This window comes from Oenanthe melanoleuca, chromosome 2 (assembly GCF_029582105.1).
Source record: "Oenanthe melanoleuca isolate GR-GAL-2019-014 chromosome 2, OMel1.0, whole genome shotgun sequence".
Taxonomy (NCBI): Eukaryota; Metazoa; Chordata; class Aves; order Passeriformes; family Muscicapidae; genus Oenanthe; species Oenanthe melanoleuca.
This window is the reverse complement of record NC_079335.1, coordinates 80300873-80316763: the sequence shown is the minus strand read 5'-3', so window position 1 is coordinate 80316763 and position 15891 is coordinate 80300873. Positions and strand designations below refer to the sequence as shown.

Below are 15891 nucleotides of genomic sequence, written 5' to 3'. Positions count from 1 at the left end.
TTAAGCACAGAGACATCTTTCAGCAGAGTTCTGTTTTATGATAGACACAGGGGTGTAATTGCTCAGATACCATCAATATGATAAAAAGGAGGAAACCTGAATGGACAAGTAGCAATGACATTTTAGTGGTGCTACTCCCAGGTTCGCTGTAAGCCTTACAGAGTAACTTCCAGTCTCTGTGTGATCATGTAGCAAAGTACACATTAACATCCACTACTGTCTATATTGATCTTCAATGCCATATTCCATCGGGATAAGAAGGGCTGCTCCAATGTCCTTGTTTTCCCATGGCTATATGCAGAATTACTCCTGTCCTGCCAGGTCTGAAAGTGGCTGACTTTCAAGAACACCTAATACATTCACCAAGGATAATTCATATGACTCCTCAAACTAAAAGACTTGTAAAAATGCATGCTGCACAGGAGGAAACTTCAGGAATGAGTTGGAATCAGTGCCTAGTTCTCAGCAGTAAAGCTTACCACACCAGGTCTATGAGAATTCCTATCTGGCTCAGTGCAGGTGCAGAATATGCACTGCAGAACACACTGTGGAAGGTAGCACTTCTTGTTAAAACAATTCAACATACAAAAAATGTTACAAAAGTCTAACTAGGAATGTAATTATACTCACATTTTGCTCTTTTTTCTTTTTCCTTTAATGGCAGAGGCATATAATAATGCATTTTATTTTCCCTATTTATTAAAATAAAACCTTCACCTCTTCTCAAATAGATATTTCAGATTTTTATTATCATTAATTATGTGTATTACAATAGCAGCCAGAAGCCTCCAAATTAGTGCCCAATGCACAGATCCCTGTTGTACAAACAGATGCTAAAAACCACTCCCAGGTCCAAACTGATGACAAGTGAAATCATGAGGATAGAGAAGTCCCTTTGGGATCCTTGTCTAAGGAGTCAGGCAGAGACCCAGGGAACATGCAGCATGCTAATAGCTGTGATACTGTTTTTTCACTTTGGAACAGACTCTGGAGGAAGAAAAAGAACTGGGTCTGTTGGTGCATCATGTTTCCCATATGGGACTCATTTCTTCATGCTTGCTGACGATCCTAGTTTCAATCCTTGCTCAGTAGGAACCTGAATTTCAACAAGCAAAAAATGTGTTCTCATTGAGGACACATAATAAATTCCCACTGTCTCCCTTCAAACCAGGATTTTGAGCCTGCTCTCTGTTGGCAGTTACAAAACAAGGGAATAAAAAAACTGCAGAAAGAGAAGTACACAGACCTGGGTAATTTACCCAGAGATGAGTGCAAGAATTCAGTCCTGCCTGCCCTGTAAATGGGGCTGGTTGTATACTTTCCAGCAGGACTGATGTCTTGGAGAATGCTTTCCAGAAAAAAGCAACTGAAAAAATTAAGATGAAGTGGGAAAATATCTATACCACCTTGCCTGAAGGTGATGGTGGTTCTGCTTCCTTGTCCTAGGGGCCTAGGGGATACAGAACTATTCCAGAAGTGACTAGAAAGAGGTTTTAAAAGATCCAGCAGGAAAGACAAAAGAATACCACAGACAAGAGAGCCTCAGTTACACACCTTCAGAGAGGCAGAGGTAGCTTGGGCCGTCACTGAATGGGACACTCTACCTGCCTGTCTGAGTCTAGGCTAGCGTGATCTAGTTTTTCAAAGGCCACACAGAGGTGGAAGTGATACTGATTGTTCATTTGCCCTTTATGCCAGTCACTCAAGAGAGAGAGTCTTGCACAGTTTTACTGAACTTTACATCCCAGATAGATAAACAATGCAGAATTATTCTTGTGAGAGTGAAGATGGCTATGCCTATCCTTTTATTTAATGCAGAACCTCATCGTGACAGAGTGATCACCTTGTCAGCTTTATAGGTGCCCTTTCCCCACAGAGCAGTACTACTGCAAACAGCAGCTATGCAATGAATCCCTCAGCTTTAAAACCTTCCTGGGGAGAAGCTCACCCAACTAGAGACCTTTTCCACCAAGGAAGCCAAAACTATGCTAGGTAAGAGATCCCTTTGCTGTCTCACAGGAAACAGAGCACTTGCCCTCCTGAAGGCTCCAGCTGCAGATAGATTCCTGCAAAACTTACACCTGCAGAAGAATGTCAGAAAATTATCCCTTGTCAGTAAATCATTAAAAATGTTGTCTTTATCTCTTGGGAGTTCGTTGAGACTCTGTTCCCTTAATCTTTTTCTCCACAGTGCCTGCTGGAGAATGCTGCAGGATATTGGACATGAACCAAAGCCACCTGAATAGCCAAGATTCCTTTCTAAATACAACTATTATTATTCTTTAATGCCAAACCTTTGGTCCCATTGCTCATCAGATCTCAGTGTGAGAGTGGCTACACTCTGACTTCAGCTCACACAGACCAAGTTCTGGAGATAACTTCATGCTACCTAAGTAAATCTCTGCCTATTAATGAAAATAGCAAAGGAAATGACAAAATTATTCAGGCAGATAAAAAAATGAGTGTTTGAACCTGACCAAATTCTCTATCTTTGGAGATGTAATCTCCAAAATAATCCCTCCCTCTCTTGTAACTCAGGAAATAACCACAGCTGGTTGTCACAGACTCTTTCTCACCTGCTAGCAGCTCTTTGTCTTAAACTGTAGTGATGTTGCTCCTGCAGCAGTGTACCAGCCACACATCACTTTCATCTCCAGAGCTTTGAATTTCTCTGGAGAGCTGCAATAAGGCAGAGGTGAATCAGGGTCACTATAAATGCTCTTTGCTCAAGATTAATCTGGTATGCTTTTGAGGCATATCAGCTGTATTTTGCATGTTATCATTTGCTTGTGGCAGCATTACACACACCTATTTATACCCACAAGTCAATAAGGGGCAGCCCAGAACCTTGGCTCTGGTGCTGACTTGGGACTAGAGTGTCTGCTTCCTTGGGGGAAGATGGGAAGGGATGATGTGCCACCTGCCACATCACCACAGGGAGGCAAAGGTTGCAGCAGCACCATGGCTCCCTTCTACCTCCAAGACCCAGCAAAATGGGTACAGCTTAGTTGCAAAAAAGAAACCCTGAGGCAGAGCTCAGGGTCCCCCATGAGTCCAGTCCTTGGCCACACCGTGCCCTCTCCAGGAGCATCCTGCACTCCTGGCCAGCAGCACTCTCCTCCTCACAGAGTCCCCACGTCGATGGATCTCAACTCCCTTTTGCCACTTGCCAGGGAGAGGTGGCAGGGAATGGGGGGCAGGCAGGGATCCCATCTCCCAGTGGGGGAGAGGAGAAAGCCCTGCTGCTGCTTCTGCAACAGGGGCAGCGTGCCTGGCTTCACGCGTGCGCCTGTCCCCATCGGCCCCCTCCACCCCTCCACCCACAGCACCAACACCGACATGTGCACCATGAGGGTCCTTCCAGCTGTAAAATTTCCCGGGAGACACGGGCGCAGCAACAGTCTCCCAGTCTGTCGTGACACCCAGGATTTTGGCAGCACGGCAGCAGCCCCACACCCCATCGGGGGCTGCGTGCCGGCGCCCTGGCCCGCAGTGAGGACACCGTGTCCCCTCAGTTCAAGACCTTCTCCGAGAAGTGTCCCAGCTTCCCTTCCTCCTGCACGGGCTGGGAGGCTTGTCCACCGCAGGGTGAGCCCCGCTCCCGGGCCAGGGCTCCGCCAGGCCACCGCGGCCCGCCGCTGCCCGGGGCCGGGCGGGCGCCCTGCAGCTCCGCGCACTTCTCCTTGTAGTGCTGGGCGTTGCCGGCGAAAGTCTCGCAGCGGCTCAGGTTCTCCTCCTGCACGGGGCTGCCCACGTTCTCCTCGCTCAGCCCCGAGGCCGCTGCCCCCTCCTGAGAGTTCTGGCTAAGGTAGACAACAATGATGTCGCCCTTGAAATTCATTACTTGTCCACTTGAAATAAAGGTGGAGTTACTGTTTCCAGTCACATTTCCTAAGGAAGGAGGGGGAAGAAAAGAAGACACACATGATTAATATTTTCCGCTCACAAGGTGGACACTTAGTGCAGTTGAACCTAATCTGCTGTGGTGGCTTTGTTCTTGTTCCATTATTTTTTCCCCGTGACACGAGGATGCTCTTATAATCAATGCCTTCCACTGGACCTTTTCATTATTTCCACTTTTGTCTTCTCAGGACAAAGTCTGTCATATGCAAGCAGCCTGTCTGGAAGAGCTGGAAACATTTTTCCTCTGAGCAGTGATCTGGGAAGCCAGAGAGAGGGTGACAATCTCTTTTTCCCTGTGCTGCCTGATGCACAAAGCTATGTCAAATCTGCCTCTGCCTGCAGTTTGTGAGGAAATGCTAATTATTTCTGATTATGAGATTTATTTTTTCTCAGAGTCCCAGAAATCACACTGTTTACCAAAGAGGCAATAGACCCCCAATCAATCCTACCATTTTAGATAGCAGGCTTACTGAATAAATACTGAAAGACTTAACATCAGATCACACAGTGACACAGTGTCCAAACAACACAGAGCTTATACAATTATGTTATATAGTCCAGATCCTCCATGCAAATACACTCTGGCTCTCACCTAGCCCCTGCATGGATTTAGCTGGATATAGACTGACGCCATTGAAGAGACAGAGTCTATATTATAGCAACTTAACAGAGTTATGGTTTCAGTCAGTCTGCCTGAGGTTAGAGATTTTTCAGTATAAATGCAATCTTTCTGCTATTCAAGGACTAGGCTGACCTAAGTGACAGCAGGACTGGGCTCTGGGAATTAATAAACTTTTCTCAGAGAAGGAAGAAAATAACTTCCGAACATCAAACTAACAAGCTTGATAAAGTCTGAAAATGAAACAAACTGAAGAAACCAAGTAAACAAAATTTTTCAAGCCTGTGAAAGCCCTTACTAAGAAATGTTCTTCCTGCTGTGCTTCACTTCATCATTACTTGCAGACTGATCCGACTCTTTTTAGATATTTTCTGCCTTTCTTCATTACATTCCTCAACACTTGAGACATTCCCATTTCCCTTGCAGACAAACATGGCCCAGCCCAGAGAAATGCTGTTTTTCCAGTGGCCACGGGTGATGTTTGCACACCAGCACTGGGCACTGGTCTCCAGCTGTGTGGAGTCAGGATCTGTGCCGGCTCAGAGCTGAGTCTGGGCAGCACTCGAGCATCTCTCTAATAGGCCCCCCTTAAGCAACCTTATTTATTTCACCTAAACCACTGCATTGCTAGCTCTTTGCTTTCTTTCCAAGTGCTGTTGATTAACATGAGATGTCCATAAGGGTTTTCTCTGCAGGAGCTATTCCCAGCTGGTTTTTTCCCCTGTGTTTGATTCAGTTTGGCTGTTTGCCATGAACAAAACTCTTGGACATAATGGCAGTACAAAAATAACTGTTTGTCTCTAAACAGACTGCCTTGCAAAAGGTTCTGTGAATAAAGTTACCAGTGCTCAGCATGAGATCAAAAATCTAGAAATATATGTGAGAGAGCAGAGGGGAAAAAAAGGCAGTTTAACACATTTATAATGTTTAGCTGAATGTGGCTGGAAAACCTTCTGTGCTTTCTGAAGACACCACGCTGAAACAAAAGGATATTTAAGGCCTAAAAGCACAGAAAACGGACACAAGAGCTTCCTACGCTGGGCCAAGGAAAAGTGCTTCCAACCTAAAAAGTATAAGGGATACATTCAGAGTGAAGGCATTGTTCTCTGCAGTGTTTCAGCCTTTTTCATCTCTTTAGACTATCTGATATTAATAACAAAGACAGATTAACTTTTGTGGTAATTGTTCACCAGGAACTGGAAGAACACAGGCAAATAATTTTCTCTGAGACATTTAATGGCCTCTAGGTGGTGAGAACTGTTTGTCTCTGCCAAACCAGGCTGGCTTGGGATCTGGAAGTGAAAGGCTTTTGCAAAACCAGTCCCAATTATGACACAGCTAAGTTTTCCTGCACTGATGTGTTGCACTGTAGCCCTGCACAGGACTCAAGGTGGGCTTGAACTGACCCTTCATGTTCTGACTGCCTCCAGGCTTTGAAGAACTGCTTGAAATCCACCTCCAGTGGTGACCCCTGGAAGGGGCATCTGTCCAGAGGTCCACTTTGGTTCTCTAGGATTGTTTCACAGGAGGGACAGAGTTTACCAGTTCTGTTGTCATTTTGAGTGTTAGTGAACCAAGACCAAAACTTCATGGAATTTCCAATGGCTTTTTTCTTCCCATTTTCCATCCACCCTCTTTTGTACCATTCTGTTTTAGCAAAACTGTATGCAAAGCCTGGTGGCATCAGTTGCTTTGAGAAGCTCTACAGAAAGTTATTTTACACACACATTTCTTCCATCTGGGCATTTCACAAGGCCTAGTAAAATGACAGATGCTGATGCACCCACACGTGCAGCCCTGGCGTGGCTGGTGGGCTGCTTCAGTCAGGAACCTATGGCTAAACCCTGTCCCGGTCCTCATGCAACCAGGCACTGCCAGGGGGGCATGGCCATTCTGTGGGCAGGAAAATTACTCAGCCAGCAAACCAGGTTACCCACAGATCAGCTAACCCACGCTCTGATACTGCCCACAGCTCTGTCAGTATCTTCGTGCAGTCATGCGTAAAAACTGGCGAATTAGAAACACGGTATCTGTGCTCAGGATTCACCAGATGGCACTATAGCATGTACATACCCAAAGGCACAGACACAATTAAAATCCCATATAAAGAATGGTGCTGCAGTTCTAAGATGGCACTCGCTAGCACAGCACTTATATCCAAGCTCTCCTGTTTGCTCCACCGTTCCTCAATATTTTCTCTCTCTTTGTCATATTTAGAAAGAAAAGCAGTACCAAATATAACTTAACTTTCAGTTGTACCTCAAGAGTCCAACAATAACAAAAAAAGATAATCTGTGCTCTCTTTACTCCTGCTGCATTTTGTATAGACCAGACAGTGAAACTGAAACAGCAGAAAGTTTCTGCTCTTCAGAAGACGAATGCTACACACTTTTAGATTTCCATATGGAATGCATGCTGAGAGAGGAAGGGCCTTCAAGTGTGTTGTTTTGGGGCTTTGGCAGCCTGACAAGAATGCCTCCGTAAGAAATTTTAAGGCACGACTGGTTTCAAAGAAGGGCAACAGCTTACAACTGCTGTGGGTATTACAGTAATACTTGGATGTCCTGCTCAACCCTAAGGTCTCATTACACTTGGCAGTGCACTGATATAAATAAAAATAGAGCACCCAGCTTTATGAGATTATAATCTAAAATGACCAATAACATATGACAGGCAGATTGCAGACTTTTATGCTGAAAAAAAGTCTGAGGAAGGAAGGTTTCATCCAGAGAAGGTGCTTAACTTCCCTTCTGCTGGTTTTGCTTCAGTGATTTTTTTCCCGTTTTCATTTGACAATTTTCATATATTTACTCAATAAATTGGTAGACAATTAGTACACTAATCTGTGTTTCAGAGATGTTTAGGGGACAAATTATATGTGTATGGAGAAACAGTGTCTGTGTGAAACTATTTTATGTGAATGCTTATGTCCCAGAAAATAAAAACAGAGAGAAAGAGCTATAAGCAGAAAATTGCTGATAATCTCTTAGACCCAGTCACACAATCATCTTACAGCTTCAGCTGGAGTTTCACTGACCACTGTATAAATGTAACTGGACTTAAATCTAATGTCAAAAATATGTGTACACACTGATGAATGAAAAGTATCTGTCTGAGCATTATGCATCCTTCCTTAGCTCAGCCTCTAGGTTCCTATATTGTGTTCTTTCTAATTTTCTCCAATACACACACCTGCTAGCAGAACTGCCTAGCCTCTGCAGTGACAGCCAGAAGGTGGGCTCTGCATTGCTGGTTAGATCAGGGTGGGACAATGGTACCTTGCTGGGCTCATTCTTCTTGCAGAATTCAATAGAAAACAAATGGCCTTAAAATTTCAGTATTTTTTTCAGACTACCTTCAGGGCAATTAAGTGAAAAAGCATAATTTTCTCCTCCTAAGTCAGATCCTCTGAATACTACTGAGCTAGCAAAGGGAACAATCCTATACAACTGTGTATGGGTGAAGCCTAATGGGCTTACCAGATGCTGGAGGGAGGTCTGAAGTGCTGCTGCTTGTCCCTGAAGTGCTTCCGTGGGTCCCTGAAGTGCTTCTGTTTGTGTTCTGGTACTTCATGTTGGTACTATCTGAAGGTGAATCTTCCACACCAAGATCATTTGCTAGAGTGCTCTGACCAGCAGAGAGAAAATTCAAACCACAGGTGCACTGGGCACAGGAACCAGTTTCTGGGGAGGTGGAGGTGCTGTCAGCTGCAGCACAATAGGGTTTGCTACACTTTCGGGGAGATTCTTTGTACAAAATGCCACACCTCACACAGATCTTCTCTGAGTCACAGTTTGTTGCAAAATGATCTGTGTCTTTGTTGCATGTTTCCTTCAGGCAACTGTGGGCATGTTGGCAAGATTTCTGTAGAAGTTGTTCCGTGGCAATGTGTGCCCTGTCTGTGTTGGAGGGAGGGTGAAAGCCTTGAGAAACTGATACATCCTCTGTGCTCCCAATACCTGAAAAGTACTGGTTCAAGCTGTCATTCTCCCCTGCCTCCATTGGTTCTGAAAATGATGACACGGTTTTACTGGCAGTCTGACTTAGTAACGATAAATAATCAGTGTTATTGAGATCCTTATCCATGTATTCATCTTCCGTGGGAACTGGTGGGAATTGGTAATCGTCAGTCTCGGTCACCACAGAAAACTCTCCTGCCTTGCAGTGCTCTGTGCTGGGGCTCTCATTCCTGCAAGGAGTGTGACCAGAGGTGCAGCATGAGTTTCCAGGGACAGGAGAGCCCGAGGGGACCAGGAGACTTCTGTCTTCAGCAGTCTGGGGGACAGCAGCATTTGTGATGTTCACACTAACAAATGCATCTCTGGGGGGTTCCTGAAAGAAATTAAAAGTAAAAACGGATTTAACACATAGATCAACATGAAGTTATTTTTTAGACAAAGAAGCAAAAGGTAAGATCATGGTCCTTCCTCTGTGTGGAGCTGCTGAGGTTGAGCAGTGCTGCTATACTTGAATCTTGATGTGCAATTCTACTCTGCTGTGAAACTGTGACTGGTGATGCTGGGCTCAGCAGGTGTTCAGAATGAAATCTGGTGGTCTGGGAAGCAATAACATTTAATCTTGTGACTCAATTAGTCCTAGTTTTTTTCAAGGGCACTTAAGAAGAGTTAATAAACTAAAAGAGTTGCTGTATTCTGCTGTTCCTTATGGACCATTAGTAAGACCCACCTAAATGGTTATTAGGTTTTGGAAACACTCATGTGTCTGAAGGGTTATTGATCTGTGAAGGCCTTACTGAGGGCTGAATTTTTAATATAAGCAATGACTTATATTAAGTAAGAACCTGTGTTGATTCAGAAGTTCTGAGACAAGCTAGAAGAAAACACAATCAAGGTTGTATTAGCCTGAAAGGTTAGGACAACAAATGCAAAAGCCCATGACATCCTGTTGTCACAGTACTTGACAAAGTAAAGCTACATTTTTGGTAGCAGCTCCAAAAAAGGGTTGGGAAATACTTCAGGGGTTTTCTTCAGTTTGTACAAGTTGTGCTTTAAAGATGGGTCTTTAGGAACTGATACCTTTAATTTCTAGCATCTGTTCAGATCTTCCAGGATAGAAAAGAGAGTGTAAGTGCTGCCAGCCACTAATTGCTGTTGATTCACTCCTCTGTCCCAGAGGATCTGAGCAGCTGCCAAGACAGGAGGTTGCATGAAGACTTATGAGACAAAAGAGGAACTGCCTGCTCAGAAAGGTGGGGCTTTTTTGTGTGTTTGGTTTTTCTTTTAAGCAATGAAATTTGAGTCTTTCAACAGCTAAGCTCATCACAGCTCCTAGAAGGGGTGGTAGGACACCTGGGACACCTCAGTCCATATCCATGGTGTTGAGCAGGCTGTGCACATGAGCTTGAACCAGTGCCACCATCTGTTTAAAGCATGGGCTGGTGTTATTCCAGAGCAAAAGCTCTTATTTATTTCATATTGGAATGCACAAGCAGGATTTCTTCCTCCCTAGAATTAAGGAGTCAAAGCAGTTTCTTTAGCTGATGGCTCTGTGTTTAATGCCTTGCATGCCTGGCATTTTTTGCATGACCCAAATCCACATTTCCTCCCTGTGAGCACTCTGGTATGTAACAAGGGGCAACTCAGCTGAAGCTTTTCCTGCACTTAGGATTTAGAAAGGCTCTCTTAGGTGTTCCTAGGCAGCCTTAGCTGTTCAGCAACCAGTGGGTTCATGATTAACTTTCTCGTCATAACTATTAAATAATCACAAGACCTTTATCTCTGTTAAAACTGGCTGAAACCAGAGAGCAGGTTCAGAATCTATTTGTGAATGGTGAATTCACATGTCTCACATTTACAGAAAACCAAAAAAAAAAACTGAAAACTGAAAAAGCCAAAGCTGCGAGAATTTTTGAGGAACTCAGAAATTGTTTTCCAGCCAAAGATTACCATGGAGTCTGCTTCAGAAGGTGTATCAGGAATGCCATGAGGAAAACACAGAAAAAAAGAGAAAATGCTACCATATTTGACTTTACCTTTGTTCCTTTTATTTGGCTGCACACTTCATTAGCCCAATTCTGTAGATCTGCTGTAGGGAAAACAAAAGAGCAGCTGTAACATATAGCAGGCACTTAAGTTAACCACAGACCTAAACACCCACAGTCATTCACAACCCGCAATATCATATTAAATAAAACCAGCAAGCCTGTTTTTACTGCCTGTTCAAGTGTCCCAGCATCGGCCTAGCTGAGGATTCATTGTAACTGGAACAGGGATATATTTCTGTGGAACAAATGTTTCCAAGCTCCCAAAATAGACCACGGTTAAACTGTGTTCCACATCAAATGGGGTTTCTTTCCTGGTCATATGTCACACCAAGCTATGACTGGCCCAACAAGACCTGCTCACAGCAGAAATAGTCTATTTCAAGAGAAGTCACATGGATGGCCCAAAGGCCCTTCCCAGACAGGAGTGAGAAGCCTGGAGAGAAGAGGGTAAGCCACTGAAACCACAGGATGGCAGGCTCAAATATAGCATAGTCTACTTAATCAGGGTATACATAATGGGGAAATTAATTCCAGTTTCTTTGGAGTATCTCCCGAGGAAAAGCTTTCAGTACAACATGCTTTAGGGCAACAACTGACACAGTGAGTAATTCTCAGTTTGTGTTTATAAACTCAGGAGACTTTGCAGGGCTCCATCCCTTGTACATTTGAAGTTTACGACGGTTTTGCATGGCTGAAGATAGATCAGCTGTGCAGCCACTGCCAGTTCCCAGCAATGACTCTGTTGCTCTGATGTTGATTTACCACCAGTACCCACACCAAGCAGGAAGGACTTCTTCCCGAGCCTGCAATTCTCCCAGGCTTGGGTGAGCAGTATTCCCCATGTGAAGGCAAGGAGGGACTGTCATTGCAGAGCAGCAGGGCAATCAAAAAGTCAGAGAAATTGTATTCCCCCCTAACCTGCTCTGCACTGCAAGTATTTGGTTTGTGAGCAGAGTCACCATTTCCTCCAGTCCATCCCAAAAATTCCAGATTTAGCACAACCCATGTTTAGTGTGGCAGAGGCAGCCTATTTCTAAAACACAGGCTGAAATATACTTTACAAGACGTGAGTTCTGTCTTCCTTTCCACTGCTCCCAAAACTTGTCATAAATTTCTTGGACTTGGGAAAGGAAATGATAGAAAAAAATTAAAAATTAACAGAACAATAGAGGTATGCTTTTCACTAAAGAGACCCCGGGCTTAACAGAAAGTGGAGGAATGTGAAGGTATTTCCATCCTATTAATAATAAAGTCAGTATCTCGCTGTTATCCAGTATGCCTTTGGCTAGAATTTTTCTATTTTTCTGCTTTAACTATTCATTCTATTTCCTTCTACTATTTCTTCAATATCTCATCAGAACTTCAGCTTTCAGCTAAAAATATTGTCTCCATCATATTCTTAAACACACATCAGGCCTTTGTCTTGAAATCCATATTTAACCTGTCCAGATGCAGGTTTTTGGGAGAGAGGGAAAGTAAGGTGAAGAAGACAGGACTTCTATCTGTCCCTTTGGCCAAGGAGTCAGCTGTGGCAGGTGCTGCAGAGCAGCCAGGCTGCTGTGAAAGCCCCCAGCACCAGCCCTCCTCCCTCCAACCACAGTCATGTCTGCCTTGAGGATGGTCACTCCATGGGTCAAGTGCAGTGCACTGTAAATTACTGCCTGCCTAGAGGAAAGAAATTTTTAGACTGGCTTTGTGCTAGATAAAGCATATTCATATGGATAGACACAAGGACGGCAAAGAACTTTCAGTGTAATTCCTGAGCTTCTTAAATCTGTTGGCTACCCATGAAATCAGAGTGCACAGAGAGCCACAGCTGTTTCACTCATGAATACCATTAGCTATGATGTACCTGTCAGCTTTTTCCCCTTCTTCTTGTAGTACACGATAAAGACGACAATGCCAATTAGTGTCACGAAAAACAAAATGACAATCAACACGTATAAGATCCTGTTTGTTCCTGCAGGGTATAAAAAAGATAGTGCCATCAACACACAGCCTGCACTCAACAGTATGACAATCCTTGCTCATTTTACCTGCTTTTCTACAGGAGAGGGTTGTTTTTCCTTCCTATTTGATCTTTAGTTTCTATAATAAGAAAAATAACCCTTATCACTCATGCAGTTCTGTGATAAGCAGTCACACTTGGTACTTCATACCAAGACATGTCCATAAAACCAGAATCTTGGCGTTACAGAGCAATGTTGTCTGGTCAGGCTTCTTTTAATGTTCCCTTGCAAGCTGCCAGCAGGCCACGGGGCTGAGCATGTTCTCACTTAGGGACAGAAGACATGCATTTCATGGAGACTATAGATACAGGTGGAAAAATTTGTCCTTCATCTCAGGTTATTATGGATCACTGCATGCCAAGGAAGCAATCTCCTTGGTACTACACCCACACTGAAGAAGGAAATGGACAGTGGGCAAGAAGGGATATCTGGGAGGGATAAGGCTGAGACTGTATCATTGCTACAAAACAAGCAAAGAGAGGAGCTGCTAGTCTTTAAACACATAATGTGCATATGGAAAGCCCACAAAAACGAACAAGCTGAAAATGTGATGGAGTCATGGGTATAATATAGTTATAACAGCAATGCTGCTACGCAGTTTTAGTGGGAGGTGTCAAACCCAGCTTAATAGTGGACACAGGCCCTAGAGTCACCAGGTCTGAAACAATTTTTAAAGGTGGGATTTTCCAAGAGCACTGTCTTGGTCTCCCTAGAGTCACCCACAATGAGAATAGATTTAAGCCAGCCCAAACCTCTAGTAATCACATCCCTCCTCCTCCCCTCTGCTACTTTCCAACTGACAATCCATATGAGGACACAAACCATCTTCTGACAGCTCAGGCATCTTCCGTTCTTTACAAACTGCATCAGACTTGTCAGTCCCAGGCACACTTTCTTCCAATCCTAGAGCTGTACAGCTAAAAAAGAAAGACAAAGAGGCTAGGTTCTCTCAAGGAAGCTTGTTGTGCCTCCTACACTTATGCAGAGCAGTACTTTCTGTTGTAAAATGCTACATTTCTCCACCCCCAAGAACCTCAGATACTTTATTTTTGGCTCTGCAGTTCTGTTGTCACTGCTGTCTCTTGTTCTTCTATAAGGAGAATTCAAGCTTCAGCCTGATAATGCCTTCATCACTGCACAGCCAATACTGATGCTCCATGTGCCCTACAGGCAGCCTGGAACACCCCACTGTGAAATGTTTTTCCCAAGCTTCTCCCTGCCTTCTGGCTACTGTGGTCCATTTACAACACCCAGGGACTTACTTGGTCCAGGATTTACACTCGTCGGTGGATGAAAAGACCTTGGAGAAGTAGCCTCTGGGACATGGTATGCACGTTGTGTCCCTGTCTTGTTGCACTGTGTGTAGGAAGGAAAAATATCATAGATGAGTTCCTGTGGGTTGCTTCCAAGTGAGAGGAAGGTGACTATGCTCCCCATCCTCCTGCTCTCCTCTCCCCCCACAATGCCCCTAAAAGCTTTCATAAAGAGTGGGGTCTTAGGTGATATTAAGGCAGCAATGATAGTTCCATCAAGTAACCGAAAGTCTCACCTGAGCACTTCTCTACAGGATCAAAATGAGAATTGACCAGGAGCCATTTGTGTTATTTATGGTAAAATAACACACAGCTGTTACATCCTTCTCCTTCTATTTATTCCCTCATGATGATGCTGTGTCACAGACAGTGATGCTGACTGGTATTGTCACTTCTATGAAGCCACAGCAAACAAAATGCTGTATCAGGATTTGTTAGGCTAGGGAAAAACAGCAGCTGTTCCCCCGATACATTAAACATTTCTTCCTCCATTACTCTATTACTTGCTGTTTTTTGGGGCTTCATTATGCCTGGTGCAGCTGTTCCCAGCTCTGAACTTAACTATCTGTTTTCCACCCACAAAACACCTGCACCTTTTTAGACTTAAGAGTAAATTAAATGTCTGTAATTAAGCTTTGTACTACTGGCCATACAAAATAGAATAGTTGCTAAAACAGAATACATGAGCTACCTGAAAAGTTTTAATCACTTTAAATTTGTTTGTAACATTAAAAAATGGCAAAGCAAAGTCATTGCACAAAACCAGATTGTGAATCTGACCTAAGGAAAAACCTGCAAAAGAGTGCTTCTCTGAATAGGGGAGCAATGTGTGACCTAGTGACTCACAGTCAGTCACCTCAGCAAACATTAGAAATGTACTGGACACCTTGTAACTACTGCCATGTCCACGTGCTATCTTGCAGAAGTCACTTGATCCAAGACACTGTTTGAACTATGGAGGCAGAAGCCTTCAAAATGTGAATAGTCTAGGAGGATTATATGCAGCAGTAATGACAACTCAGACATGCAACCTCTGTTGACAGTTGTCTAAGAAACTGAAGGACCCTCTCTAATGTCACAACCCCCACGATGCTGGCCTCATCCAGTAGGCCTGAGCTGCACATTTCACTTTGTTCATGCCCTTTCTGTTTCTTACCAGGAGGCTTGACTCCGAGTCCGGGAGCACACATGGTGTTTCGCTGACAGCAGTCGCAGTCCTCGCTCCAGTGGTAGCCCATCGTACAAGCACACTGCCGCTGGAATGTGCTGTTCCCTGGGTTCACTTCTCTCAAGGCTTTCCCTAAAAAAGAAAGAAGATGAGAGCAAAATATCTCTCTGATAACAAGCCTCAAGTTTCTGAACCTCCTGTTCTACCTGTGTGCTTTGCTTGAATGGCAGATGGAAACCCATTCATGTTAGAGGAAATAGTGTCTTTCAGGAAGCAGGGGAGACCCTTGGTCAGCACGGGGCTCCTCACCCACTGCACTCCTAAACAATGCATTTCCTTGTGGCTTTTGCAGAAAGTAAACACAGCATTTGCAAGGGTGAGACAAACACATTAGGGGAAGTGAATGCAGAGCGTGCTGGGCAAAAGGACAACTTCTAAAATCAGCTCACAGGGGTGAATGGCCCCAGTGAAGATAATCACTATCAGCAGTACAGAGACTGCAGTCATGGTGCTCTGCATAGCACAGGATCTCTGCTGTCTAGGGACCTCCCTCTCTGCCAGGCTCTTCCACAAGATCAGCCTTCAGTGTTGGGCACCTGAACAAAGCAACTTCCCTACACCCACTTTTCCATCTTCATGCTCCACTAATTTGGATTAAAAGGTTCTGCAGTATGAACAGCTCACCTTGATCACATATTTTATGTAGTAAGCATTTATCTTCTTCATTCCAGACATCCATATACTCGTTTGGGCCACATGGCTGACAAATGCTATCAGAAGTAGCAGTGCATCTAGCAGACAAATACTTCCCTGTGATTGAGAAAAGGACAAGTAGGTCATCTGGAAGCTGCACACCAGCTGTCTAAGGAGGTTAG

At 44.1% G+C, this 15891-nt stretch overlaps 1 protein-coding gene across 2 annotated transcripts in view; it reads right to left on the bottom strand.

Moving 5' to 3' along the window:
- Positions 1 to 730: 730 nt before the first annotated feature.
- TNFRSF11A (TNF receptor superfamily member 11a) overlaps positions 731 to 15891 on the bottom strand; it is a 28926-nt gene continuing 13765 nt past the window's right edge. Inside the window, exons 4-11 of one of the 2 annotated variants that reach the window (XM_056484801.1) lie at positions 15701 to 15826; positions 15005 to 15148; positions 13798 to 13891; positions 13358 to 13452; positions 12379 to 12486; positions 10515 to 10567; positions 8002 to 8854; positions 731 to 3891 (exon numbers count right to left, since the gene is read on the bottom strand). In XM_056484801.1, coding sequence (XP_056340776.1) covers positions 3512 to 3891; positions 8002 to 8854; positions 10515 to 10567; positions 12379 to 12486; positions 13358 to 13452; positions 13798 to 13891; positions 15005 to 15148; positions 15701 to 15826 — 1853 coding nt within the window. In that variant the 3' untranslated portion in view covers positions 731 to 3511. The remainder of the gene's footprint in view (positions 3892 to 8001; positions 8855 to 10514; positions 10568 to 12378; positions 12487 to 13357; positions 13453 to 13797; positions 13892 to 15004; positions 15149 to 15700; positions 15827 to 15891) is intronic. The other variant, XM_056484802.1, reaches the window with a different exon arrangement.